The sequence below is a fragment of the Tachysurus vachellii genome, chromosome 4, assembly GCF_030014155.1.
Source record: "Tachysurus vachellii isolate PV-2020 chromosome 4, HZAU_Pvac_v1, whole genome shotgun sequence".
Taxonomy (NCBI): domain Eukaryota; kingdom Metazoa; phylum Chordata; class Actinopteri; order Siluriformes; family Bagridae; genus Tachysurus; species Tachysurus vachellii.
Window position 1 is genome coordinate 15,134,281 of NC_083463.1, and position 27,539 is coordinate 15,161,819.

A 27,539-nucleotide genomic window follows, 5' to 3' on the forward strand; every position below is an offset into this window, starting at 1 on the left:
CATTCACACAGCCTGGAATACCACAGAAACCACATATTTTATGGCAGCTGATTATGTGTGAATGGTTAAGCAGTTATTTAAAAAAACATCCAAAATCATTGACCTCATCTTTAATTTCTGGGCAAAGAAATCAACTTTAAATTTCAAGATTCATAAAAAACACGTTTTATTTACATTACTTACAAGGAACAACAAACCCGAATCACCAAAAATCTACAGTTAAAAACATCCTGTATATGATACATTAAACAGATTCACTATCATTTTACATTTTACTCCATGTCTTAAAGAATACTTTATCATATGTTCTATAAAAAGTAGTGGTATACAGAGCTGCCGCTGGCATCCCATTATTATTTTCTAGCTAGTTGAATGAGAGAGAAAGAGAGAGAGGGGGAAGAAGAGAAAAAAAAAGAAGAAGAAGTAAGAGAGAAGGAGTGAGAGAAAATATGAGCAAGGCAGAACAAGAGAAAATGAGAAAGAGAGGGAGAGAATATTTTCACAGCACGTTGAAAATGAAATAAGTGCCTCTCTGTATTGTGAGGGGCCTCCTTAATATCAGCAAACACGTTTTACTGACTAGTGATAAAAATTAATCTGTATACCACATTTGGCAGATGGATAGAGTTCATCTTTTAGAGGGATGATGTTGTCGAGTCCACTACTTCTCTTCCATTACACACTGTTGGCACAATGTTGGATGCTGAAGAAACAAAGCAGTTACAAAAAAATTAGTTAAGTAGTATTATGTAATGTATTAACCACTTCTCAGCTCTACGTCATCATAGAATAATTCAGCAACATATGACATCAAAGTTCTCTGTTTGTTTTGACAGGATCACTGATTTCTGTCTTATAAAAATGTTCAGTCTGATATCTGATAAAAATGTTCAGTCATACATCACTGGGTTCTGTCGGATAAAGATGTTCAGTCTGACAATATGACATCACTGGGTTCTGTCTGATAAAGTTGTTCAGTCTGACATTATGACATCACTCCGTTCTGTCTGATAAAGATGTTCAGTCTGACAATATGACATAACTGGGTTCTGTCTGATAAAGATGTTCAGTCTGACAATATGACATCACTAAGTTCTGTCTGATAAAGATGTTCAGTCTGACAATATGACATCACTAAGTTCTGTCTGATAAAGATATTCAGTCTGACATTATGACATCACTGGGATCTGTCTGATAAAGATGTTCAGTTTGGGTTCTGTCTAACAACATATTTGGATATTATGATATCACTGGGTAAGACAGATAAGCATTTATTATGATACAGTGTTCTTTTTGATGTCTTCATTCTGATATATTGTGACCTCACATGGCTGCGCTGTTCATTTGAATATCACAGTCATTCATGTGACTCATAAATACATCTATTCTGATATGACATCACCAGGATCTCTCTTTTAAATGCATTTACTCTGATATTATGACATCACATTTTTGTGTATAAGAGAAGTGTTTTTTGGATATATTGTAATCAATGGATTCTGACTAATAAATATATCCATTCTGATACTAAGACTTTGCCGGGTTCTTTCTAATAAAGGAGCTCATTATCATATTATGACATCACTGGTTCTAAGAGAAGTGTATAATTCCTTTCTTTTTAAATGGTCAGATACACAAGAATGTCATGATTTTACCATCTTATTATTTGATATTAATTGCATTTAGGTGATCTGTATATAAGTTGCAGAATTGTACCTTGAGAGAAGCTGGAGCCGGGGCCTGTGGTCACACTAAAGCGAGTGGTGGCCACCCTGAGACTGGTGGTGACATTCTTCTGTGGCTGGAACAGGATGATGTGGATCTTAGGAGCAAAAAGGCAACCCAGCACCACTGAGCCACTCAGACTCACCGAGATGCACATTGTGGTGGTCTGAACCTAAGAGGACACAAATACATTTATAGAAAACATTACAATACTGCAGCAGCTGAAGGTGATAAGGGGAGAATCATTAACAAACAAAAAATGTGTTCTAAACAATGTGTTTAATTAAAGATGTCTCTACTAAAAAGTCTTCAGATTTTGCTGTGACCTACAGTAAAGTAGTTACAATAAATGTCGCCCTCAACACTGCTATACTGTCAAGCCGATATCACACAAACGATTTAAATTAACAGCTAGTTTTGCACGATAATTAGACACATGCAACTATTCAAGCAACACGCCATTTTGTCCGATATCTGAATGATGATGTGTACAATTTCTGTACTAATGGAGCAGGTGGAGAAAAGTGTGAAGAGTGTTGTGTGACAGAAGAACGTGAACAAGAATCAAAAGAAAATTGAATTTAATTTGTGCGAGCGTAGAGGATGCAGAGGAAAGAATTAGGTGGAAACAGATGATTCACTGTGGTGACCACTAACAGGAAAAGCCGAAAGTAGAAGAAAAAGAAGAAGAACATTTCTGTACTAACTCCTTACTAATCAGTGAATCTCAAATCTTTTTATATTAACACTATAAATGTATTCTAAGTATTCTAAAATGACCATAAATACTATAAAAGTATTACACACTTAATTCCATAAGGTGCTACAGAATCAGCCTTTTATAGATTTATTTCTTGCCTACACACTCCATACGATTATTCATAAAGTTCACATTATTTGTATTCTGTTTGCTAAATTAGGTTCAGGAGAGTTTCAGGAAGAGGCTTTAAATAATACAACCTAAATAACTGTACATAAAAGTATTGTACCTCTTTCTTCTGATTTAGAGATACAGGGAATATAATTGATTGCTTTTCACATCTGGTCCTATTTATTACACCTTTATGATGTCCTTGAGTTCAGATCAATTCAATTACATTCATTCCATTCAATTCATTGACTCATTGAACAACCAATAGATTTTTTTTTATATAATATACAAAGAAAATCATATTAATGACAAGTTATTAATATTAATTAATATTAATAACCTATTCTCACACTCTCTTCTCACACATAGCCTCCAAAACATAGGCTTCAGCTGGATTTATCAAATTTTAACAATCCACCACACAAGTATACACCAAAGACACACACACACACACACACTTTCATTGTTTTGAAAAGACTCAGGGACATCCTGTTCTTTTTGTCACTCCCTCCTCATGTTCATGCCTGTATAATTTACCATTAGAGGCAAGGAGCCCCTGTCTTTCTCTCTTTTTGTTTTAATCTGACTCTGCGAATTCAAAGGGAAAGCCCATTAGAGCCATAACACACCAACAGAGCAAATAAAATCTGACGTTAGTAAACAAATCCACTGTGTGTGTGTGTGTGTGTGTGTGTGTGTGTGTGTGTGTGTGTGTGTGTGTGTGTGTGTGTGTGAGACCATCCATGCCATGTTTCTTATTGCCTATTTCTATCTCTCTGATTAGGCAAAATCTGTGAAAGAAGAAATTTTATCCTGTTATAGATTACCATAATGTTTCAGTTATGTTTTATTCTTCATGAGGGCTATGTCTTACCCTGGAATCATGTTCTCTTCCCTTCAGGGTTCAAAGGCCCTATTATGTTGTGCCACCCGGTTAAAGGAGGTTAATAATGGTTCTATTTTGTCATTTTATTGTAATCATTTGTCAAACAAAATGAAAAAGACAGCTTTTTCAATGAATCGCCAGCAATCTCACTGAATCACGTATACATGGATTCATAAAAATTGCAGAATTCTTTCCAAAAGGTTACTGTATTATTTCAACTGGAAATGAGATGTGCTATTTTGTCTTTGTTTGCCATCTTATTTGAATCACTGTGAAAGTAATTCTCAAAGCACAGCTGCTGTAACTGAATAGTTTTTCTTGAAGAAATAAAACAATAATTTTTCAAAAATGTCATGGCAAGGAATAGCACAGAAGAGTTCATTAACAATATTTCAAGGTTTTGCTGTTTTAGCTGCTCAACTCTGTAAAAAGCCCTAAGACATTGTAAAAAAATATTTAACTGACCCTGATGCTGAGTGATTTTCAATGTAACTACCTTTAAGACAGGCTCAAATATAAATTAAAAAACTGCAGGTATGGTGGATAGTATAACAATGATTAGAATTAGAAAGCACATGTTTTATTAAACAATACGCTTCCTGCTTCCGAACTCAATTACAAATGTGAGCTCTTGTAAATCCAGACCATACTAGACACTTAAGCGCTTCTGTATCTGAATCAGTAACCTTCAGAAAGACACAGACAACAGTGTGTAGAATCACTTCTCAGCCCATTAATAAATAATAAAGCCTTCGTGCCATACAAGAAACATTTCAGTAGTGTCATCTGACAAGATACGAGAAGGTACTATTCAGGAGCAAGATGTTATAGAAAGGGAATCAACACCATCTAACCTGTCTAAAAAAAAGAAATAAATAAATAATACACCATTTTAACACATATTGCTAATGTTTGCTGTTTAAACATGTATTAAATGACGTTTCTTTAAATAATAAAGAAATCACCTGCACTGTTTAAACTTCAGTCAAAGCATCAAAATTAACAGCAGTCAAAAATAACATTCACATCCATTACCTACAATTATTATATTAATTATTTTAATAATATAACTTCTTATTCAGCTTTTTTCTACAATTTGGTGATTTACAAATGGAAAATAATATTCATTATTAGACAAGGGCAATGGGATAATGTGATAATCATAACAAACTTCAAAACATAATGCCAGCATGAAATACCGGTCTGTTTCTGCAGGTTAGTTATGGGAGTGTGAGGGATTGTGTACAGCTGAGTCAAGAACTCGAAGATTAAGAACAGGGGATAGGTGTTTGAGTAGGTGTTAAGTTGATAGATGAGCCTGTAAACTGAGGATCATGGTGACAGGAATGGCTTCAACTATTCCCTACCTGGACACTAGGTGGATGTTCTGGCAGTTTTTGTGTCTGTGCCATGTGCTTTTCCTTATCCGCCCCGCCTCTGCACACCTGTTCCTTGTGTTTCAATGATTGTCACCCCTATTTATACCAGTTGTCTTGCGTCTGGTTTTTTTTTTTTTTGCTGAGTCCCTGTCTCTTTGTTTGTTGTCTCTTGTTTGTTGTTTTTGTATTTGTGTTTCTAGCTCTTTGTTATTTTTTCATAATAAACCCCCCTTTTATGGTCCCCTGCATTTCTGACATGTGGAGGAATTTTATTCTGTAACTTTGGGAGTTAATTAAGGTCTAAATTATTTTCTTTTAAAAAAATTTAATAAAGACTTTTTGTAAAACAAATTCACCCAGAAAAAATGTAAATTGTGATATTATAGGCATGAATATATACAGTGAGGAAAATAAGTATTTGAACACCCTGCTATTTTGCAAGTTCTCTCACTTGGAAATCATGGAGGGTTGTGAAATTGTCATCGTAGGTGCATGTCCACTGTGAGAGACATAATCTAAAAAAAAAAATCCAGAAATCACAATGTATGATTTTTTAACTATTTATTTGTATGATACAGCTGCAAATAAGTATTTGAACACCTGTCTATCAGCTAGAATTCTGACCCTCAAAGACCTGTTAGTCTGCCTTTAAAATGTCCACCTCCACTCCATTTATTATCCTAAATTAGATGCACCTGTTTGAGGTCGTTAGCTGCATAAAGACACCTGTCCACCCCATACAATCAGTAAGAATCCAACTACTAACATGGCCAAGACCAAAGAGCTGTCCAAAGACACTAGAGACAAAACTGTACACCTCCACAAGGCTGGAAAGGGCTACGGGGAAATTGCCAAGCAGCTTGGTGAAAAAAGGTCCACTGTTGGAGCAATCATTAGAAAATGGAAGAAGCTAAACATGACTGTCAATCTCCCTCGGACTGGGGCTCCATGCAAGATCTCACCTCGTGGGGTCTCAATGATCCTAAGAAAGGTGAGAAATCAGCCCAGAACTACACGGGAGGAGCTGGTCAATGACCTGAAAAGAGCTGGGACCACCGTTTCCAAGGTTACTGTTGGTAATACACTAAGACATCATGGTTTGAAATCATGCGTGGCATGGAAGGTTCCCCTGCTTAAACCAGCACATGTCCAGGCCCGTCTTAAGTTTGCCAATGACCATTTGGATGATCCAGAGGAGTCATGGGAGAAAGTCATGTGGTCAGATGAGACCAAAATAGAACTTTTTGGTCATAATTCCACTAAACGTGTTTGGAGGAAGAAGAATGCTGAGTACCATCCCAAGAACACCATCCCTACTGTGAAGCATGGGGGTGGTAGCATCATGCTTTGGGGGTGTTTTTCTGCACATGGGACAGGGCGACTGCACTGTAGTAAGGAGAGGATGACCGGGGCCATGTATTGCGAGATTTTGGGGAACAACCTCCCTCAGTTAGAGCATTGAAGATGGGTCGAGGCTGGGTCTTACAACATGACAATGACCCGAAGCACACAGCCAGGATAACCAAGGAGTGGCTCTGTAAGAAGCATATCATGGTTCTGGCGTGGCCTAGCCAGTCTCCAGACCTAAACCCAATAGAGAATCTTTGGAGGGAGCTCAAACTCCGTGTTTCTCAACGACAGGCCAGAAATCTGACTGATCTAGAGAAGATCTGTGTGGAGGAGTGGGCCAAAATCCCTCCTGCAGTGTGTGCAAACCTGGTGAAAAACTACAGGAAACATTTGACCTCTGTAATTGCAAACAAAGGCTACTGTACCAAATATTAACATTGATTTTCTCAGTTGTTCAAATACTTATTTGCAGCTGTATCATACAAATAAATAGTTTAAAAAAAAATCATATATTGTGATTTCTGGATTTTTTTTTTTAGATTATGTCTCTCACAGTGGACATGCACCTACGATGACAATTTCAGACCCCTCCATGATTTCTAAGTGGGAGAACTTGCAAAATAGCAGGGTGTTCAAATACTTATTTTCCTCACTGTATAAAAAAATCTAAATGTATATTTAATAAGATGCCTTATTTAAGACAAGTACCTTTAAAAAACATGCCAGTGACCTGCCTACACTAAAGTGTGTGTGTGTGTGTGTGTGTGTGTGTGTTCCAGAGTGTATTGCCTTGCCATGCCCAGTGTTCCCAGGTATAGGCTCTGGATACATTACAATTTTGACCAGGATAAACTAGTTACTAATGAGGAATGAATAAACTTCACTGAAACTTCCAATGAGTTCCTGACCTGCTTGAGAAATTTAAGAAAACCTCATGGGTGAATCTCCTTCATGAAACCGGTTGTGAAGATGCCAAAGGTGTACACGTAGCTTATTTTGTTAAATACTCTTAGGAGTTTAAAATATAAAATGTATGTTTACCATTTTTCTGGGTCACTGAATAATTTTATAGTGTGAACGTCACATATATTATTATAATTTAATATTTTTTAAATGATAGAAAACAAAAAATTCAATAGAAAAATGCATTGAAAAAGAAAATGTTGCTAGAATCCGGTGTGTCCTAACGTTTAACTGATGATATTTATTCAAATTGAGAATAAAAATATCTATTATTCCTATCTGTTTTTGCTGGTTTTCTGTAAACAATTGTGAGTGTAGACAATATGTAAATTCTAATTACTCTTGAATTAAGAAGATTAGTTTAAGTTCTGGATTGTAGTTCTGTCATTTCTTTTTTTATGTAAATTCAAAACACCAAAATGAAAAAAGCATTAGCTATGTTAAATCTGCTTACCCTGTAGTCACTGGCTGTGACATAGAAGATGGGCTGGAAAGCCAGCCAGATTATGCAGGTGGTGTACATCGTGAAACCAATAAACTTTGCCTCATTGAAGTTCTCTGGGCACTTTCTGGTCTTGAAGGCGTAGAAGGTACAGAGGATAATGAGGACACAGTTATAGGTCAGTGAAATTAGCATGCTGGAGTCCTTGCTGTTGCATTTCAACCTGACTATGTCTCTTCTCTCAGGACTGACCTCTTTCCTTACACCCGGCACTTCTACCAAGAGCCAGACCATCACTACTAAGAGCTGACATGAAATGAGGGCAGCACAAATAGCTACCTGTGAAGCTGGACTAATAAACCGTGGTCTTTGTGCACCATCTTTGACGCCATTGAAAATACGTGCAATGCGGTTGGTCTTGGTCAGAAGTGCCGAGTAGCAAACTGCAAAGGATGTACCAAGCCCAAGACGACGTAATGTACACACTACTACTGAAGGTTTGGCAATGTAGATGAAAGTGATGCAGTAACAGAGAAGCACTCCCAGGAGTAAAATGTAGGAAACTTCTCGTCCACTAGCTTTAATTACAGGTGTCTCATTGTTCTTTATGAAGAGTCCAATCACAAAGAGTGTGCACAGGATCCCCAAACAGGCAATGGTGACTGGTCCAATAGCCCAGGCATCCTCCCAATGGATGTACTCCTCAGGCAAGTCATAGCAGCCAGTGAGGTTGGCCAGTGGCCACTGACCAAAGCTGCATTCTGCACAAGTGAATTCATCCAGGAGATACTGGTAGGGCTGGCAGGGAATACAGATCCAACAGCAGACATCACCGGGCTGCATGCTCTTGATTTCATTCATCTTGCAGGGGTCACTACACTGAGATGTAGGTAGCAATTGGTTATCCCAAGGAATCAGATTTGTATCTAGGTTCAAAGTCTGGGACCAAAAGCCCACTTTACGGTAAACATATGTGCCATTTTCTATGTGGTAGTGGAAGATGTTGTACCGACCCAGACTGTCTCCATAAGCATCAAAGATAATGGTGTTCTCTGTGTCAGCTGGACGAAAAGGAGCTGTAAAGACAAAAGAAAAAAGGTAAGCCAAACGTCAAAGCAAAATGGAAAGGCTTAAGGGAGAGCTTCAAATCTATTATATCAAAGCCTTTGGAATCCTTACGTAATATCCACACACTGCACTAACGTTCGCAAAAGCTTTACTTTTGTGGGTTGTAGATGCACTGGACACAGGTACAAACTGTGCATCTACATAATTAAGGTCAGGAGGTGGATTCACAAGACTGTCATCTTTCTTTTCAGGTATTGTTCCAGTTCAAAACATTTCACTTTAGATGAAATCAACCACCTTTATCACAATAACATATTTATAACATACACAATAAACATATTTAGTGATTTTCCTCAGTATCACCAAATATCTTTATGTAAACATTGAGTTCCTATTTGTCTAAGTTTGACATAAATATTTTAGATAAGTTTTTGTCTAATAAGAAACACAATCAAAATGATTGCTATACCAAAGCACTGAGTCTGATTCATGTCTTTGATTTCACTACAATGGTTTTCTTTGAGATTATTCAGGCTGCTTTAAAAAAAGCAACCAGCAGGGTAGAACCACTCTATTTTATAGACAGAGTATCTTACTTTGTCTGTACAACAAGATAAAAACAGGTTCATTGCACATAATAGCATGGATACTATCCATAGATATATCATAGAAAAAGCGCACATTTTTACCTTATTTTACTCCACTTTCTCTCAATATTGTCTTTGCCATTTCTCTCTGGACAAGACATGTATCACAAACTATTGCATCCTATTTAAGCACTACTTATAAAATATCATAGGTATTAAGTCAACATCACCGGATTTAAAATAAAATTATAGCAATGTTAAAGTAGTAAATTAGAGAATGTCATCTTTAATTTGAAGATATTTAAATCTGGGTTAGTGAATCAGAAAGGGCAGCATAGTAGTGCCACTTCACAGCTCCAGGGTCCATGGTGTGTGAATGGGTGTCCTCTCACTTGCCAAAAACATATGAATTGTTGACCTGGCTTCACTAAATTGCCCGTAGGTGTGAATGTACTGTATGTGTGTGTGTGTGTGTGTGTGTGTGTGTGTGTGTGTGTGTGTGTGTGTGTGTGTGTGTGTGAATACATGGTGCACTGTAATGAACTGGTCTCTGAATAGGGCCATTGTCATACAGAATCATGTCTGATCCCCTTATTTCAAGTGAAGGAAACTTGTAATGCGACAGTATACTAAGACACTCTATACAATTGTGGGCTTCTAACTTTGTGGCAACAGTTTAAAGAAGAACCACATACAGGCGTTATGGTCAGGTGTCTACCAACATTTGGACATACCACATAGTGGAGATACTAGGAAAGATCAGTTTACTATCACAACAGAATTTTCTTCATATAATTTGAAGTCAGTGACTATGTAAAGTATTTTTATGTGCTGCTTATTTTAGGGGTCCTTAACGTACCCAAAGGGATTTTAGTCAGTTGCTTAACTCGAATAATCATGAACAATCGTCGTTTTTTGGGGGGTTTCTGATAAAAATTGCTGTAATAATATGTTTTGGGTGATTATTCTGAGATTTGAGGCAGGTTTTGTCTGGTTCTGAGCTGTTTAGAGCTAACTCTGGACACTTTAAACATCCTGCCGCTGCTATTTACAGACATATGTTTCACATGTAAGGTGGTATGTTTTGAATCATAGAAACATCCCTTTTCTTGTCACACTGTTTTGTCTTCAGTACAGGTTTTCTCTCTGCTCACAGTTCTATAACTACACCAGTAGTATAATTGCATTTTCCAAACATCTCCTACAGTGTCCTTGTGTTTGCTAGATTCTATACTCCAATCATATTTCTTAATAATATTGATGTTGGCTGTCCTGGTCTCTCCATTCCATGGCTTGACTTATTATCTATAATTAAAAAATGTACAATTGACAGTTGACATGCTGCTGGGTACCAAAGATTTGGAATAGTTACCATCATAGTACTCACCATCAAACTTTGTCTTCAAGATGTAATCTTTATACAACTTCTTTCCATTTACTGGTTTCATGGTACTGCAGAGTTTAGTTGAGTTTTGACATACTGATTGTCTCATGTTGTGCAGTGCATAGGCCATTGCATACACAGCATTCACTACAAACATTATCTTGGATTCTTGCTCAAATTTGCCATCTCGGAGCGAATGCTTCCCACAGTTAATATCATGCAGACTACATTGGAACTGATGCTCCCAGAACTCACGAAACCAGGGATTACGAGTGTTGTTGTAAGGATTTAGATTTGTGAAGTACTCAGCAAATTTGTTGACTGGATATGAAGCAAGTTCAATGGTAAAAGCTCCTTCTGCCACTGACTCGCTTCCTTTCACCACACTCTCCTGGGCCCCCCAGCCATCACTTGCTACCCAAATAAAGGACACATTCATGCGATTTGCGGCAACAAGAAGCTCCCTAGCATCCTCGCTTCTAGTAAAGAGGATAACAACTTTAGCATTGGACTTCTGTAACAGAGACCTGATCACTCCTTCATAACTGTAGCGGTCCATTGAGCGGCTAACCTTCGCAGATGTAGCGATGCAGATTTGCAAGGCTCTGGCCTCCTGCTGAAAAGCATCAATGCCAGTTTCTCCGTAGTCACCCTCTGAGGCTACAGTAGAGACATAAGTCCAGTTGAAGTAGCGCAGGATCTCAGCCATGGCCTTGGCTTGATAGAAGTCTGGTGGGACGGTACGAGCAAAATAGTCATAGCGGGACTTATCACTTAGCTTAGCACTTGTTGACGCATAGCTAATTTGGGGAATTTGGAAAAGTCGCAAAAGGTTGGCCACCTGCAAGAAAAAAGAGAACAATCTATGAGATAGAAGTATGCAGAAGAGAGTCTATGAGCATTATTATGCTAAGCAATTATAATTAGTAATAAATTGTGGATGAGATAGTGCTGATTAATGTTTATTTGTTTCATTAAAAAAAAATTCTACACGGTGTATGTAGTTTATCCAGTATACCTTGCACAAATAACAGATTAAAGCATTCACATAATGTTATGAGAGCCATGAGGGCTCCCTCTGCTGGCCTGCAGAGAATTTGCTGCACGTTATCATCAGGACTCTAATTCCCACTATCCATTGCACCACCAACTCAGTACACCTGTTTCCTGTTTGTAATCACCTGGTCTATTTAAGCTCACTCAGAACTCTCTTATGACGCGAAGTATTGTCAGCCTGTCTGCATACTGAGTGTATTTCTCTGTTCTGTTTATTGCCTCGTTTTGACCCTGCCTGTTTTTCGTGTTTGTGATTGCTTGCTACCTGCCCTGACCTACGCCTGGATTATTGACTACTGCTTTTGGATTTCCTTTGTCATTGCTGTTTGCCTGGTGTTTTGACCCTTGCCTGTTTTTGGATTTTGCAAATAAACCTGCATTTGGATCTAACCGGTTTCACGCTTATGACAGAATATTTCACCCGTCAAGATCCAGCGGTTTATTTCACCCACCCTGGTTTCATCACTGCATCAGCCATAAACCAACAACCAAATCCAGCATTCCCAGTAAGTCTTCCGGCACCTTTTTCGACCACTCATCTAGGATTCAGCAGTGATATTTCCCCGTTTCGATTGGTGTGTTCCCGTACCCCGACATGTACCGATACAGCGGCATACAAATCCAAGTGTTGCCCCCCTCCTCTGAGGAAGAATGGTGGGACAGGTTGGATGACTTGATGTCCCTCCGCCAACAAGGACGAGCGGTCAGTTGTTTTGCCCAATTATTCTGGACATGTGCGGCTGGTTTGAACCTCAGCGACGAAGAATTAAAGTTGTACTTAAATGACTGTCTGGATGAACCTTTGTCTCAAGCAGAGACACAAAGCTTACAAATTTTGGACTTTTGGGGGTTTGTGAGTAATTTAGAAAGCCGAAGCCGATGGAACTTATGGGAAACCCTGGATGGAAAAACCATTGACAGCATGGCCGTCACTAGGCCGGTCTCTGCTCCTAAAACAGCCGCTGTCACACCTGCCCCTACTCCCAAAATGGCAGCCAACATGCCTGACTCAGATCATAAAATAGCCGCTCCTATGCCTGAATCCTTGTCTAGGAGGGCTATCAGAAGAAAACGCTTCGCAAGCAAGACTGCCGTGTCTGCACCTACCCCTAAAATGGCTACTGTCTTACCTGTACCTGTTTTCAAGAGGACTACTACTGTATCTGCACCAGCGGTTGAAAGAGCCACTGTCCTGACAACACCTGTCCCTCAGAGGGCCGTTACCATCCCCGCACCTGTTGTCAAGATTGCTGCCATTCCTGCATCCCAACCACTTCCCGAAATGGCTGCCTCACCTATCTCTGCTGCTCCTGCAAAGCCACAACTACTAGTGTCTAGTCTACTGGATCCCCAGATAACGTCTGCACGAGTGACTAAGAGTCGAAATCTAGTTTTGTCAAGTTCAGTGATCCCCAGGGCCACCAAGGTATGTTCTCTCAGTCCCATGCCTCCTGTACTTGCTATGGCACCGCGGCCTGCTTGCTGCCCTTCTGTTTCACCGGGCAGTTCCCAAATCCGCGACTCTGAACCATCTGCCTCTCCCGAGCCACCTGAATGATCTTCCACCAGACCCCCTGACCGTATGAATCACCCGAACCTGCTGAGGCACCCGAACCTGCTGAGGCACCTGAAGCACCCGAACCTGCTGAGGCACCTGAAGCACCTGAACCTGCTGAGGCACCTGAAGCACCTGAACCTGCTGAAGCACCTGAACCTGCTGGAGTAAATGAAGCACCTGAACCTGCTGGAGTAAATGAAGCACCTGAACCTGCTGAAGCACCTGAACCTGCTGGAGCACCTGAACTGACCGAACCATTTGAACCGTCTGAAGCACCTGAATCTGCTGAAGCACCTGAACCTGCTGGAGCAAATGAAGCACCGGAACCTGCTGGAGCAAATGAAGCACCTCAACCTGCTGGAGCACCTGAACCGACCAAACCATTTGAACCTGCTGAAGCACCTGAACCTGCTGGAGCAAATGAAGCACCTGAACCTGCTGGAGCAAATGAAGCACCTGAACCTGCTGGAGCACCTGAACCAACCGAACCATTTGAACCGTCTGAAGCACCTGAACCTGCTGGAGTAAATGAATCACCTGAACAGGCTGGAGTAAATGAAGCACCTGAACATGCTGAAGTACCTGAACCGGCTGGAGTAAATGAACCTGCTGGAGCTAATGAATCAACTGAATCATCTTTAGCAACTGTAGCACCTGAATCAACCATATCATCTATGTCCACATCATCTTTGAGTCATGCAGGGTCCACCGTTTGTTCTTCTGCTTCACAGGAAATCCCACACTCTCATGAACCAAAGTCCCCCGAACACTTAGTCACGGCTGGAAGGTTCGAACCTGGGTCACTAACCATGCTTCCACTTCCAAGGTCTCAATGTCTCGTCAAAAACAGTCGACCCTGAACTATTTGCTTCATCTAAGATGGCCAACTATGAACTCTCTGCCTGGCCCATGATGGTCGTTTCTGGGTACCAACCAATTTGCCTGTGTTACCTGTCCTGTGTTTTGTTTCACTGGCTTTGCCAGCCCTTCTACCTCCTGTCCCTGTTTACAGGCTCAGAACACCTCCAGCACTGCCTTGGATTGCGATGCTGACCAGTTTACTGAGTTACTCTGTGGCACCACCCTGGCCTCCAGTCCTGCTCTGGTCGCTGGCGCCGCCTGCGGCACCGCCCTGGTCTCCAGTCCTGCTCTGGTCGCTGGCGGCGCATGCGGCACCGCCCTGGTCTCCAGTCCTGCTCTGGTCTCTGGCGCCGCATGCTGTACCGCCCTGGCCTTCAGCTCTGCTCTGGTCTCTGGCGCCGCATGCTGTACCGCCCTGGCCTTCAGCTCTGCCGGCTCTGCCCTGCCCTCTACCGCCACATGGACCTGGCCCGCCTTCCCTCCCCCTGTTCCGCCTCCACTCCACCACCCTCCGGATCTACGTTGGAGTGTCTGGAATCCACTCCTGGGGGGGGGCTCTGTTATGAGAGCCATGAGGGCTCCCTCTGCTGGCCTGCAGAGTATTTGCTGCACGTTATCATCAGGACTCTAATTCCCACTATCCATTGCACCACCAACTCAGTACACCTGTTTCCTGTTTGTAATCACCTGGTCTATTTAAGCTCACTCAAAACTCTCTTACGACGCGAAGTATTGTTAGCCTGTCTGCATACCGAGTGTATTTCTCTGTTCTGTTTATTGCCTCGTTTTGACCCTGCCTGTTTTTCGTGTTTGTGATTGTTTGCTACCTGCCCTGACCTACGCCTGGATTATTGACTACTACTTTTGGATTTCCTTTGTTGCTGTTTGCCTGGTGTTTTGACCCTTGCCTGTTTTTGGATTTTGCAAATAAACCTGCATTTGGATCTAACCGGTTTCACGCTTATGACACAATGACTTTCAATGCTTTTATTATGTTTTAGTGTGCAAAACACAATATAACAAACAATTATAAGATATACTGAATGGACTATGAATGGTTATTATCTATCTGCTGCTCCAAATATTTGTGTCTATTTTCACATTCAGATTTAAACAGTAGCCCTGGTCTGGAACCTTTTAAATTGCATGTTCCCATTATACCGGAAAAAAAAATTAAAAACACATAAAACAGGGCTGGTGGAAAAGAGCAAAACACAGTACAAGGAGAACTATCTTATGTGACATTTTAAATAGCTTTTTATCTCTAATCTAACATGACTTAGTAAGAAATCTAATTATGTTTCGTAATACAGTATATGCCTTTACCATTGTAACGTTCTCAAATCAGGGAACGATTTACATTTATAGTTGACAGAAAAAGCCAATTACTTTGGCTATATTTAAGATTTGCTTGAAGTCAAAATGGGGTATTTTTTAACATAACACTTGGAACGCTTTTTAATGATTAACAACAGTGAATGTTAAGTATGCAGAAGTAAATGAATTAAATAATTTTTTTGGAGACACTAACAATATTTTGTTACCCTGTACACAGTACTTGGTCTGACCCAGGTTAGATGGAGTGGCACCTCTGCAAATAAATGTGTGCACACTTCTGTTAACTTTTTTCCCAACACAAACACAGACGTAAGAGCATCCCACCTTTGCAATGCCCCAAAAATTAACCTTTTGTTCTAGTTTCAAATCTTTTGTGTGGTTTGTGAGATGGGAATTTTCCAGAAACTTGTCAACCCTGCTTAGAAGCTTCACATCATTCAAGCTTCCTATGAAACTAAAAGGCTATTTTGTTCTGTCCTGCAGGATCTAGGCTCAATATAAAGATCTCTGGCAAGCTTTCTTTAAAAAACCTATGGTAAGATATTTTATGATTTTATATGTGTTCAAATTTCCAGTATGATGTATTATTTGATGTCTTACTTCAGCAAAGATTTACAACTCAGACAAAACATGTAAAACCATATATAATGGTAACAGATAAACTAAACCATATTTCTTTAATGTTTTGGAACGAAATGGAAGTACATTTCTAGTCAACTGGTCTCTGTTGTTTCTTTCATTGTACCAATATGCAGCATATTTAATAAACAATTCAGTTAAAAATTTAACAAATAGTAAAAGATGCTGCAAAGTCACAAACATTTTAACATGTATTTAGATTCCGTGACATTCAGAGACTACTTGCCCTGATCACATTTGGCCATGCGCTGTAGAAGAGCTTGCAGTCTTTGCGACTGTGTAATGCACATCAGTGTTTTTCACACCATATTTCTGTAGTGTTGGCCTGGTTACATTTATTCTGTTTAAATGAATTACTAGCATAAATACATGGACAAAGAGTATGTGTTGTGTTTTAATTTTTATTTTTATTCTTTCACTTTTACTGTGAGGTCAAGCATTCAATAAACACCTGCTTGTCAACGCTTGTGAAAAACAAAGTAATGCAACATTTGTTCGAACTGCCTGAATAATAGAAATGTTTAGTAAGCAATTACCATAAAATAAAACCCTTTTATTAAACAACAACAACAACAGAAAAACACAAATAACTGTGAATAACTGCTGTCCTGTATGAGTTCCTGTATCAGTTTCCAAAGTGAAATGGAAATGATCTGTGGGGTTATAGGTCAGGAGAGCACGTTCACTTTAGGGATCTACGCTTGTCATCCAAATCTTCCAAAATCAGTGGATAGTGGATTATGGCATTTTAGATGTACTATGACATTTGAGTCTTATCCACAGTGCTCCGGCTCCCAGTAAAATTTTGAATTGTTTATAATATGCTATGTATGACCTACAAAGCACTAAATGGACTTCAGTGAGTACCTGAGTGAACCATGCTTGCTTCAATCAAACAATGCAGGCTCTTTATTAGTACCTAGAATAATAAAGGCTACAGCAGGATGCAGAGCTTCTTTAAATAAAAAAGCCCCATACTTATGAAAGATCCTTTCAGTTAGTTTTCAATATACAGACACATCTTTAATCCTTAAGTCTAGACTGAAAACCCATGTTTTAAGTCAAGCCTTTTGTTAATAGCTTTTCTTTTATGTAAAAGTACAGATCTGGAGAGTTAATGAACATAGAGTGTTCTGGTAAAAATATAAGACTGATCAAAGAGTCGTGTTGCTTTAACATACTTAATGAAACCCTTGTTAAGGTCTACAGTCTACCGGTACATTTATGTTAAAGCTTTTTTAAAAGATCCGATTATTCCGTTTCTTAGAGAGAGGGTTTCTAGCATAGAGGGTTCAGCATGCACATGTTGCTATAGAAACAGCAAGAAAAGTTTAATAAGGTTAATAAAGGAAAATGTTAGGTTCTCTCCAGTTTCATCCGTTCCACTAACATTCTACTGGCTTTTTTGCATAATGCCAGACTGAGACATACAATACTGCTTATACAGTATAAGACTTTATTACGTATTCTTTAAGACTTTATTAAATATTTACTCCATAATTTGTCCACATAAACAGATTTGTTCTGTATATGATCACTGATGAATTATTATATTGTCAGCACTATTTAAATATGTATTCTTTGTAACACAATGCTTTTTAGAAATAATTGCATTAAAAGTCTATAAACCAATAATACACATTATATACATGTGATCCAGGATTTTAGTGAATTTGGGCATTCAGCTGCGTAAATTAAGAGCAATGCATTTGCCTTTCTGTACCATTACTACTGACATAACCTGCTGTCTCGGATTTTTGGAGAAAAATTCCATATACATGACAAGGTTGTTTGAATTAAACTGATTATGATTATATGATTATCAAGGTTCTCTGTTTAATCCTGAGCTCAGGCAACAGTTCATGTGGAGTTTTGCATTTTCACATCGGTTTCCTTTAGGTTCTCAGATTTTCCTGCTGATAGAGGGATTGGTTGTTCTTCAATCAGCCAAATCTTTTTGAACTGCTGCTCCTATTGCATCACAAGACAGTGTAAGACATTTGTAACACCCTCTTCTGCATACACAAGCTTACAGGAGCTTCACGAATGTCTCGAGCAAGAGGACAGACAGACCATGGCAGTAATCCCCTTTTTTCCACCGGCAGACCACAGACAATTTTGCTTCCTTGGCCATGGATGGGTGTGGAATTATTGAGATTCGTGATTCCATGATCTCTCGAAAAAAGAAAGACTTTTTTTGTCACTAATCCACAGCCATACTGACCACAACTAAAGAAGAAGGATTAAAGTTGTCGAAAAGAAAGTATAATAAATTTCAATTTAAAATGGTGCTTTCAGAGATCATAAAAAGGAGCTCATGTCCTTTTGTTCACTCTGTAACTCACATATGGAAATTATCATAACATAGTTATGTGGATTTTCAGGATTAAAGTTGAGTGAATTATTGGATTTATGATTCTTGAATTGAGGAACATGAGTCTGGTGTTAGAATATTAAAAAAACCCTATTTGTTATTTAGCCCACATACAGTACTCACTGGGTACAATAAAATCCTTTCCTACACAGATACACGCTGGTAAAAAGTAACTGGGTAAACCTCATGGTTTTAGAGTTTGCAGTGCCTTCTTGTCTAGTTTATTTACTCAACTGCCAAAGAGTGAAAGATTCTTTCTTACTTTGCCCGCTCTCCACTCACATTTTATTTTTGAACACTGAGAAAATTATTGTAAACACTGAAGTCATTCTGAGCATTGTCATTTGAAATATGTTTGGATGCTTAATGGCAAATCTTGGCAGCAGATTGTATCAAATGCACTTAAGGACAGCTGTATGATTACACAAATTATGGGATTGACATGGAAAACCTGTTTTCATGTCCATCTGTCCATTTTAACATCAACTGGTTCATCAGTCTATTCACCAGACTCATATCTATCCAATCAAATTTTATTAATTCAAAATTAGTTTCAGTTTCTCACTCAGGATTTCTACACCAAAAACCCACATTCAAAATACAACAAAGCAGAGTAAAAGTCTCATGATCTCTGCTATTTCAGTCATGTTTAAACATGTAAACATACCCAACGTATTATAATGGCTAAAACAAATTTCATCAAATCAATAATCATACAAAGTTGTTGGCAGTAACGTCTTTGCAATGTAGATACTTAAAATGACAATAACGGAAAGGAATTTGAATTGGTGAATGAAGCTAAGTGAAGCTGAGGAATCGCTAAAGCTGAGGTGGCAATGAAGGACAAAAAGAGGCTATTCTATGAGGAGAGAGAAAGGCACAAGAGAAAAAGGAATTAGAAGCAAGAGTGAAAGATAGGGAAAAGATAGGAAACAGATTAGAAAATGAAAAAAGAGATGGAATCTTAAGGAATCTTACAGAAGAGGACAGGAAGAAAGAGAGGAAAGTAGCTTCAGCGTGACTTTGGTGTGGTATCTGGGATTTTCTCAACATGAAAAAGCCCGTCTTCTCATCCCTGTGGAGTAGTTACTGCTTTCCTTTCTGCAATATTTCAGTATTTCTACTGCAGGATTAAACATCCTGAACAGCAAACATATACATATACATACATGAATGTACATGTATTTGCACAGGAATTGATTCTGAACAGAGCAGAATGCAAACAACAACAACAACAAAAACAAACACAAGCTGATGAATACATAAAGCATATAATACAACAGTTACTTCCAGGCCACTAAATTGATTTCATTTGAGCACCATTCACAAGTGCCTACATTTCTTATAACCAAACTGTGATCTTTAACTGTGTGTATCGGGCTTGGTAAATAATACTTTTTAGATAGATAACCAGTTTCAGACACCAGTTTCCCATGAAAGCACCTGTAATGAGCCCCCTGAAGCAGATGGTGAAGAATCCATATGCTGAGTTTATTGGCCATAAAATCCACTACAAACAATCCAGAAATCAAAGGACAAAGACATGTTCAGAAGACAGTCACAGTTCCCAAACCAAATAGACAATAGTGAGGCAAACAAATCCTAAAATACAAAATCACAAAAGGTGAGAAACGAGAAAAAAAACAACAGATCATTAAGTAGTCAGGACCAACAATATGTCACACTGAACTGAGACGTGAGAATGCTTAATAAAGGGAACCAGGAAGTGTCCTTTGAGCCGGGGTCATGTCAATATTAGGGAGAGGGCTCCCTTTGGCGGTTGGGGGACACTGCAGGAGGAAACGTTACAGCACCTTAATGTAAATATAAACTAGTTATCTAGGTAGTCGATGCTATAAAGAAAGTATGACATTATTTTATGTATCACTCTCATGTTTGTCACATAAAATCCACCTGCTAGTTTGAAATGGTTACTACATTAGTGTTACCAGCAGGACACCAGCAGATAAGGCAATAAAGATTTTTTATAGGCATATTACTTTGTGCTTATAATGAAAGCTTATTAGATGAAGATGAAATGGAAGAATAGACAACAGTTTTACTGGAATCATCGTTAATGGGAATGTACAAATCATCGAGCCGTCTAGTGAGAGCTAGAGAGATAGAAAAAAAGTTTGGCGTCTTCAGGATTTATTTCCCTGAATAGAGCAAAGATAAATAGTACATTTGTCCTTATCATGTCTGAACTGTAACTTACTAATATATTTTCTGTTCGCAGAAAGGAACTGTTCTGTAAAACCATTATCACTCTCACAATCATGAACATCAACAAGGCTGTAATTTGACAACAGTTAATCACAGCAGTACAGATATTCATTATAACCACATGATTGTGATTGCAATGCTGCTTAAATAAACTTTAAACAGGAGGATGGACATAATAGTAATGTTGCTTTTGTATTTATGATAATAGGTATTGTGGCAAAATACAATAAATGGCCAAAAGTGTGCGGACACCTCAATACTGATCATCTCATTCCAAAACCTCAGGCATTAATATTAAATTCCCTGTTTACAGACTTCAATCTTCTTCTTGTATGTAAGATCAGGTTTTGGTGTTGGGTGAGGAGGTCTGGTGTCCAGCCATCATTCCAGTTCATCCAACACAAAGGTGTTCAGTGAGGCTGAGGTCAGGACTCAAGTTCTTCCATGTCAGGCTCTCAGTGTGTGCACCAGGACAATGTCATGCTGGAACATCTTTGGGTGTATTTGTTCCACTGAAAGGGGAAAAAGCTAAAGCATAATAAAACATTCTAGACAACCGTTTGCTTCTAACTTTGTCACAACAGTTTAGGGAAGAATCACATGGCCACTGCTGGTCCCCTGAGCAATGCCCTTTACCCTCAATTGCTCAGTTGTATAAAATGAGATTAAATGTAAGTCATGAGTAAATGTAAGGATGAGGGCGTCTGCCAAATGCTGGAAATGTAAATGGAAAGCCCTCTATCACTGCAAGTTTCACATCTGATCAGTGATGCAGTATTTTACTCTCTGTGGTGGGAAAAGGTTAGCTGCCTGCAGCTCCACCTCTTTCCTTCCCTCTTTCTCTCTTTTTTTCCCTATTTATATATAATACCTTTCTTTATGTCAACTAAATGTAAGGCAAATTCACAAATGTAATTTTTAAAAGTAAAGGAATATAATATGTACTGTCAGGATCAAACCCTGTTTGTTTGAATAAACAGCAAACACATTACCAAAAGAGCACTTAAGAGCTATTACTAATACACTTCACTTTTTCAGTTCACTCCATTTCAGTTTAAAAATTAACAAGCAATTTCTTAGTTTATTTCTAAGTCTTGAACAAATTCTGATTTATCTTGAAGATGCTACAACGATTCTCATCCAGGATCCAAGTCATGAGGGAGGCAAGGCATACTTTCTCCCATGTCAATCACAGCAACACTAGACCATCATGGGAATCTGTAAGCTTATGTATGTGAAAGAGTGTAGATAGAGGTTCATATGAGTCTGTTGCCCTCAGATGAGGGTGTTACACGAGCAGCAGTTCAAGAACATGCAGTTGGCTTTACATTTTGTAGTGGAAGCATGAATTAGCCTTCAACATCACCTTTTGGGTATGTGATATACAGTCATTAAATAGAACAGTGCTGGAATATGAATGGAAATTGGCAGGTATACAAAATTTCAGGTATGCAAATGGGGAAAAGTGCATATATCTAAATTGGTAGAATTCACTCTATATGAGAAAACATTATTCCTTACATGTTTGGAAAAGTGAATGAATCATGTAAAAATTAAAATGTGCATAAAAAGTATCCTACATTAGAAAACTCTCTGAAACATATATTTTACGTATGAATAATGTGTCTGTAAAAGAATATTTAAAATAAATGGAACAAAATGAATTTCATATTGAACTTTATGACTGCAAGTTTTTCCTTTATAGACTCTTTTTTTCTGTTCTGTAACATAAACCTGTCAGTTACTATTACATAGAACAAACATAGCATTGACAACAAAGATGGTACTAACAGCTCTTTGTCTCAGCTATTCATGTTTGAAGAGCTTACAAAAGCTGTCATAGTCACCTCAGCACAATTATATGCTTTGCTTCGAGGATGATGTGCAAAATGGATATATCTTTGGAAAAAGCATGGATAAATGCACTGTTGACTTTTGTAATTTGTACAAGTTACTGCATGAAGTGTTTTCCTCATGAATTATTCTGCTTGAGGATCTGTAGAGATTTCAAATTTTTTAGAAGGGTTTAGATAAAAGTCTCCTTCTAGGTCACATGCTTTTAAGCAAACCTCTTAGATAACATCTTAGTCAGTGCAACCTGCACTGAACATTCTGTAGAAAAAAGGAGTGGTAAACAGAATGAATCTCAATTACAGAAAAAAGAAGTGTTTTGCTATGTCAGCTGTCTATAAAACAAAAGAATGATAAGAATGGAGAATTCTCTCCCAATAAGAGGTTGCAGAACATCTGGTTTAAGAACAATTCTAAACTTCACGGTCTGTATAAGTGATGGTTATTAGTGCTAATCAGGAGTTCTTAACACTTCAATTCTTTTTATTAATGAGCTAAAAGTTGGTCTTACTTAAACTGATGTCCCGCAGAGTGAAAGTGGAAGTATAGACCTGCCTCCATGGCTATTAGTAGAATAAAAATAACTGGTGTGACTAAAAAACAAAGCTACACATTTTTAGGGGAATGATAGTGCTAAAGCATTTGTCCAGAAGTTGATGAAATTTGAATCTGAATATGGCACAGATTGCCTGTACATAGGAGAGCCCTACTTATACACAAACACACAGAAACAACATCACCCCTCACCTGTGGTTGACTCTTGCTTAATGAGGAATACTAAAACTCATGGTCAACAAAAGAGCAGACTCATTACTCAAGCACAGCTAATAACAGAGGAGTCTCGTTACTACCCAGTCACTGTGGGAATAACACCATAAGATGTGGCCTCCTCGTGCACTTTCTCAAACAGAGACAAGACAGTGTAAACTTTCACACAGTATGAAACTACAAAATGTGAAATACAGCAAAAAGAAAAACCATTATCCTTCATGTCAAGCAATGCAGTAATTACTGTTTAATTAACTCTTCAGTATAAAAAGGACCTTAAAGTCTGTTCATTTAAAATAGTTTTGTGGTTTACTGGGTATACTGTTGTTGCTATATCAAGTTTTGCTATGTCAAGCATTGAACATCAACATTCCAGATTGTATCCCACCTAATAACTTCCACTATTTTTGTATCACTCTGTGTTTAGTATAAGAGCATTAGTGGTGTCACGCACAGTCGGACAACAGTGCCTGATACACATACGGTGTTCCAGTTGACCAAATATAAAGGTCATGGCTTTGTGTGGGCCTTTATTGACCTTGTCTTATGCACAGGAGCATTGTCGTGCTAGGCCAGGTTTGGGCTTGACTGCTTAGTTCCAGTGGATCAATATATTAAATTAATAGCATAAAATGGCTTTCTAGACAATTGCGTGGTTCCAGCTACATTTTAACTACTGTATGTAGAGAAGACCTACACATGGGTGTGAGGGTCAGATGTCCACATACTTTATACTGTAGGTGCAGTGATGCATTTGATATTGTTTTGTGGATGTTTACTTTTCGTGTCTTGCCATTTCAATATAAATAGGAAACTTGCTCTAAATAAAACAGACTGAATTATTGTATCCTTTACCAATAAAAGCAAACTAACTTAGTTTACTGTAGTAAATTAAACCCATTAAAAATACGAATTGAATACAAGACTTACAAACTATTTTTGTTATGTCAGCCAGCTTGATATTTATATCACACAATTTCCACCTACTCCCTTCTGCTTCATGTTCCATGGCAACTGCTCTTTTGACTCAGAGAACATTAAAAGAAATTCCCACCAAAAGTGTTTGAAAAGTGTCAAAACTAGTGGTCTTACCAGCATGTCAATCTTTTCCAGTACTGTGAGGTTTAAGTGCCTGAAAATAAGACCTCAGCATGCTACTGTGCAGCATTCTGTTTCTCTTGTATGTAGAATTACTTAAGCATAACTGCCATGCCTTTCAATTTCTATATTAGTTTGCATTAGAATTATTGACTTTTTAAAATAAATAAATAAATAAATAATAGATTTGAATTTTTATAGATGTCTGAGATACATCTTTGGAGCTGTAAATATATTTAGTCCTAATACCACTTTTCATGTCTAACTAAAATTGTTTTTAAAAAACCTTAATGATGTAGGGTTTGATGCAGTAGGGACGACAATGAAATGTGAGGACATCATTTAGCAGTGTGTTAGAGATCTCTGAGATCTCCCTGCAATCAAACCTTTACTTGTGTGATTGCATTTTAATCCAGTTAACAAGTAACTAGTTAACTGTTAATGGACTAGTCTTAGAGAAAACACTTCCATTACAAAAATAATCTAAAAATAAGATGGATAAGGCTCCTTTTGTGAGATAGACCTAAGACCTTCCTTAATCTAAAATGATATATCAATCACCAAACCCATCCACATTCACTGTCATTAAAAACTTCTGAATCCTTTGAATGTTTGCATTCATTCATAAATAAAGTAATAAGGTATGGATGAATTGTAGGTACCCTACATAGTCTACAACAATGTTTCCTATACAACTGATCTAATAAAGTGCAGCAGTCAGTGCTGTCAGTGAAGTTTCACCTTTACAAGGATTGCCAAGCACTGCCATGATACTGTAAGTATGTGTCTGTTTGGGGGTGTGCATTATATCATGGTTTTAAATAATGGGCCTTTTCTTAGTAACTGACAAGCCACAATGATGATACACATGCTTTATTACACATAACATCTGTCCAAGCCCACTATGATTGCCTCTTCACAGCACAACACCAAGCTTGCACAATTGTGTATGTGTGTGTGTGTGTGTGTGTGTGTGCATTGTGTACCAATAAACAAAAAAGAAGACTCCTGCCATCTTTTTAATCATTGTATACAGAGTGTTGTACACAGTGTTGTGCATGAATGAATGTATAGGATATGATTTATGGGTAAACCGATTATAAGACATTATATTTATTATTATTATTATTACATAATTTAACTTACTATATGATATTTATACGATATTTATACGATATGATATGGATGAAAGTCCTAAGAGTCCATGCATTGTTATATATTTATATTTATATATTATATATTTTTTGTTTTCTCGTTATCTTGATATAACAAAAGTTGTTTTGTCGTGATCATGATCATGATCATGATCTCATGATCTCTACATAAGAACATGTTCTAGATATGGCTCTGTAAGATAACACAAAAATGAAAAAAAAAAAAAAAGTAATGTGAGAAAAACTTTTCTGTCTATAGTATACAATAAAAAGGCCTTTTTTGTTGTATTCAGTTCCCACTTGAGTCCAAGTCAAGTCCATGGCTGACCATACTGTTATCACTGCTTTTAGTCTGCTTAGACACTCTAGTTTTGAAGTCTTTGGATAACATTATACAGGCTTTTTCATTGACTTGTTGTCAATCATTAGTTAATCATTTCTTGCTAGAATATAGATTCATGAATTGCAAAGCTCAAAATGTATTCACTAACTAAATCCCAAATGTATGAAAATAAGAGAGAGCCTTTGATTGTCACACACAATGTTCAATTGTTTGCATATGCAAGCATGTTAGAAAGCTGGGATCAGAGTGCAAAGTCAGCTGATATGGTTCATATGGATCAGTAGTGGCAGCTTGTCTCATCACTAGTCTGTTCTCTAATGTTGGCACCTGTTCTGTTTACGTGCTCATTAAGTCACTGTTTTCTCACAATTCTTGACTATTCTGAAGTATATTTTACAGTTACAGCTACGTCTGTCAAAATCAAGGTTATTCGTGAAATTAATTTAACCCCACCACTTAAATATACATTAAAAGCTTATTAAAAGGAGAAGTTAAAAAAAGTACCTGTATGGACACATCACTGTAGGACCCACCAATGACTCCAGAGATGGCAAGAGGAACATCATCATGAATGGCATAGGATCCATCTGGGCACGTGTATTCACTGTCGTCTACCTTTGTCAGGACAGCACGCACAAATTCCAGTGACTGCTCCAGTGCGTATGTGTCCTTTGAACATGTGTCCAGAATATGAGCACCCAACGTGACTCCAGGCAAGATCCGATTATCTTTATTGATCTCATCTAGTGCAAGCAGCATGGCCTCCAGTCTCTGTATCCCTCTTTGGGCATTGATGCGGCCACAGTCCTCTGCTCCGTCACCCTTCTGATGCACTGGAAAGAGTCCTCCAATCACCAGATCCCCCTCTATGATGATCTCCTTCTTGGTGGTATCAGTGCTGTAGCCAGATACTTCAAGAGCCTGTGGCCTCCTAGCCACAAGCAGCAGCAGGAGGAGTAGATGGAGTGACCAGGAATGTCCTTGAACATGGAGGCAGTGGAACCTCCTAGCCATTGTGGTCAAATATAGAGCACAATTCTCTGCTTTTTTTTTCTGTGTGTCTTCTCTCTGGCCAGCAAGTAGAGCAAAGCTGGAAGATGTTATATTTGTGGTCAGACACAAGTAAGATCCAGCATCAATGCCAACCGCAGCTCTTTGAATGTGTGGTGGTCTGAGTCTGTGGATCAAGAACAGATATATTTGAATGAAGGATGAGGGGTTGAAGGACCAAAGCAACTGTTATAACATGTGTTATTAAGAGAATAGTAGTGATTTGGTCTAGAAATAGTTGGGTTTCATCACAAAAGAAAGTGAAATTATTTGTTTAGCATTAATGAATAGACTCTCAGAGAAATTACATTTAAAATGTGAAACATTATGAAATGGACTACTATGGCACTGTAAAAGAATTAATAAAGGGTAAATTTAAGATAGATAAATAAGCTAAAAGTCATAATTCAGTGGGATAACCTTTTTGTAATATGTGCTACATAGGTTAATGTGTTTGCAGCATCTATAGATAATACTACTACTAATTCTTCTTCTGCTTCTTCTTCTTCTTCTTCTTCTTCTTATTATTATTATTATTATTATTATTATTATTATTATTATTATTATT

The 27,539-nt window shown here is 38.2% G+C and overlaps 1 protein-coding gene across 1 annotated transcript; it reads right to left on the reverse strand.

Moving 5' to 3' along the window:
• Positions 1 to 481: 481 nt before the first annotated feature.
• On the reverse strand, positions 482 to 26,935 carry grm2a (glutamate receptor, metabotropic 2a). Its single transcript, XM_060867093.1, has 5 exons — positions 26,426 to 26,935; positions 10,659 to 11,496; positions 7,629 to 8,692; positions 1,717 to 1,897; positions 482 to 709 (listed from the first exon to the last, which is right to left on the reverse strand). Exons 1-5 carry the CDS (start codon positions 26,933 to 26,935, stop codon positions 636 to 638), a joined length of 2,667 nt encoding a protein of 888 aa, XP_060723076.1. The 3' UTR covers positions 482 to 635.
• Positions 26,936 to 27,539: the final 604 nt, after the last annotated feature.

Bases quoted from the DNA above. Each gene is read 5' to 3' on its own strand.
- grm2a (XM_060867093.1), bottom strand. From the start codon at position 26,935: ATGGCTAGGAGGTTCCACTGCCTCCATGTTCAAGGACATTCCTGGTCA. The intron at 11,497-26,425 runs GTACTTTTTTTA...TTTTTCTTGCAG, and splicing joins ACAGTGATGTGTCCATACAG to GTGGCCAACCTTTTGCGACT. The intron at 1,898-7,628 runs GTAAGCAGATTT...GTGTCCTCTTAG, and splicing joins TCACAGCCAGTGACTACAGG to GTTCAGACCACCACAATGTG.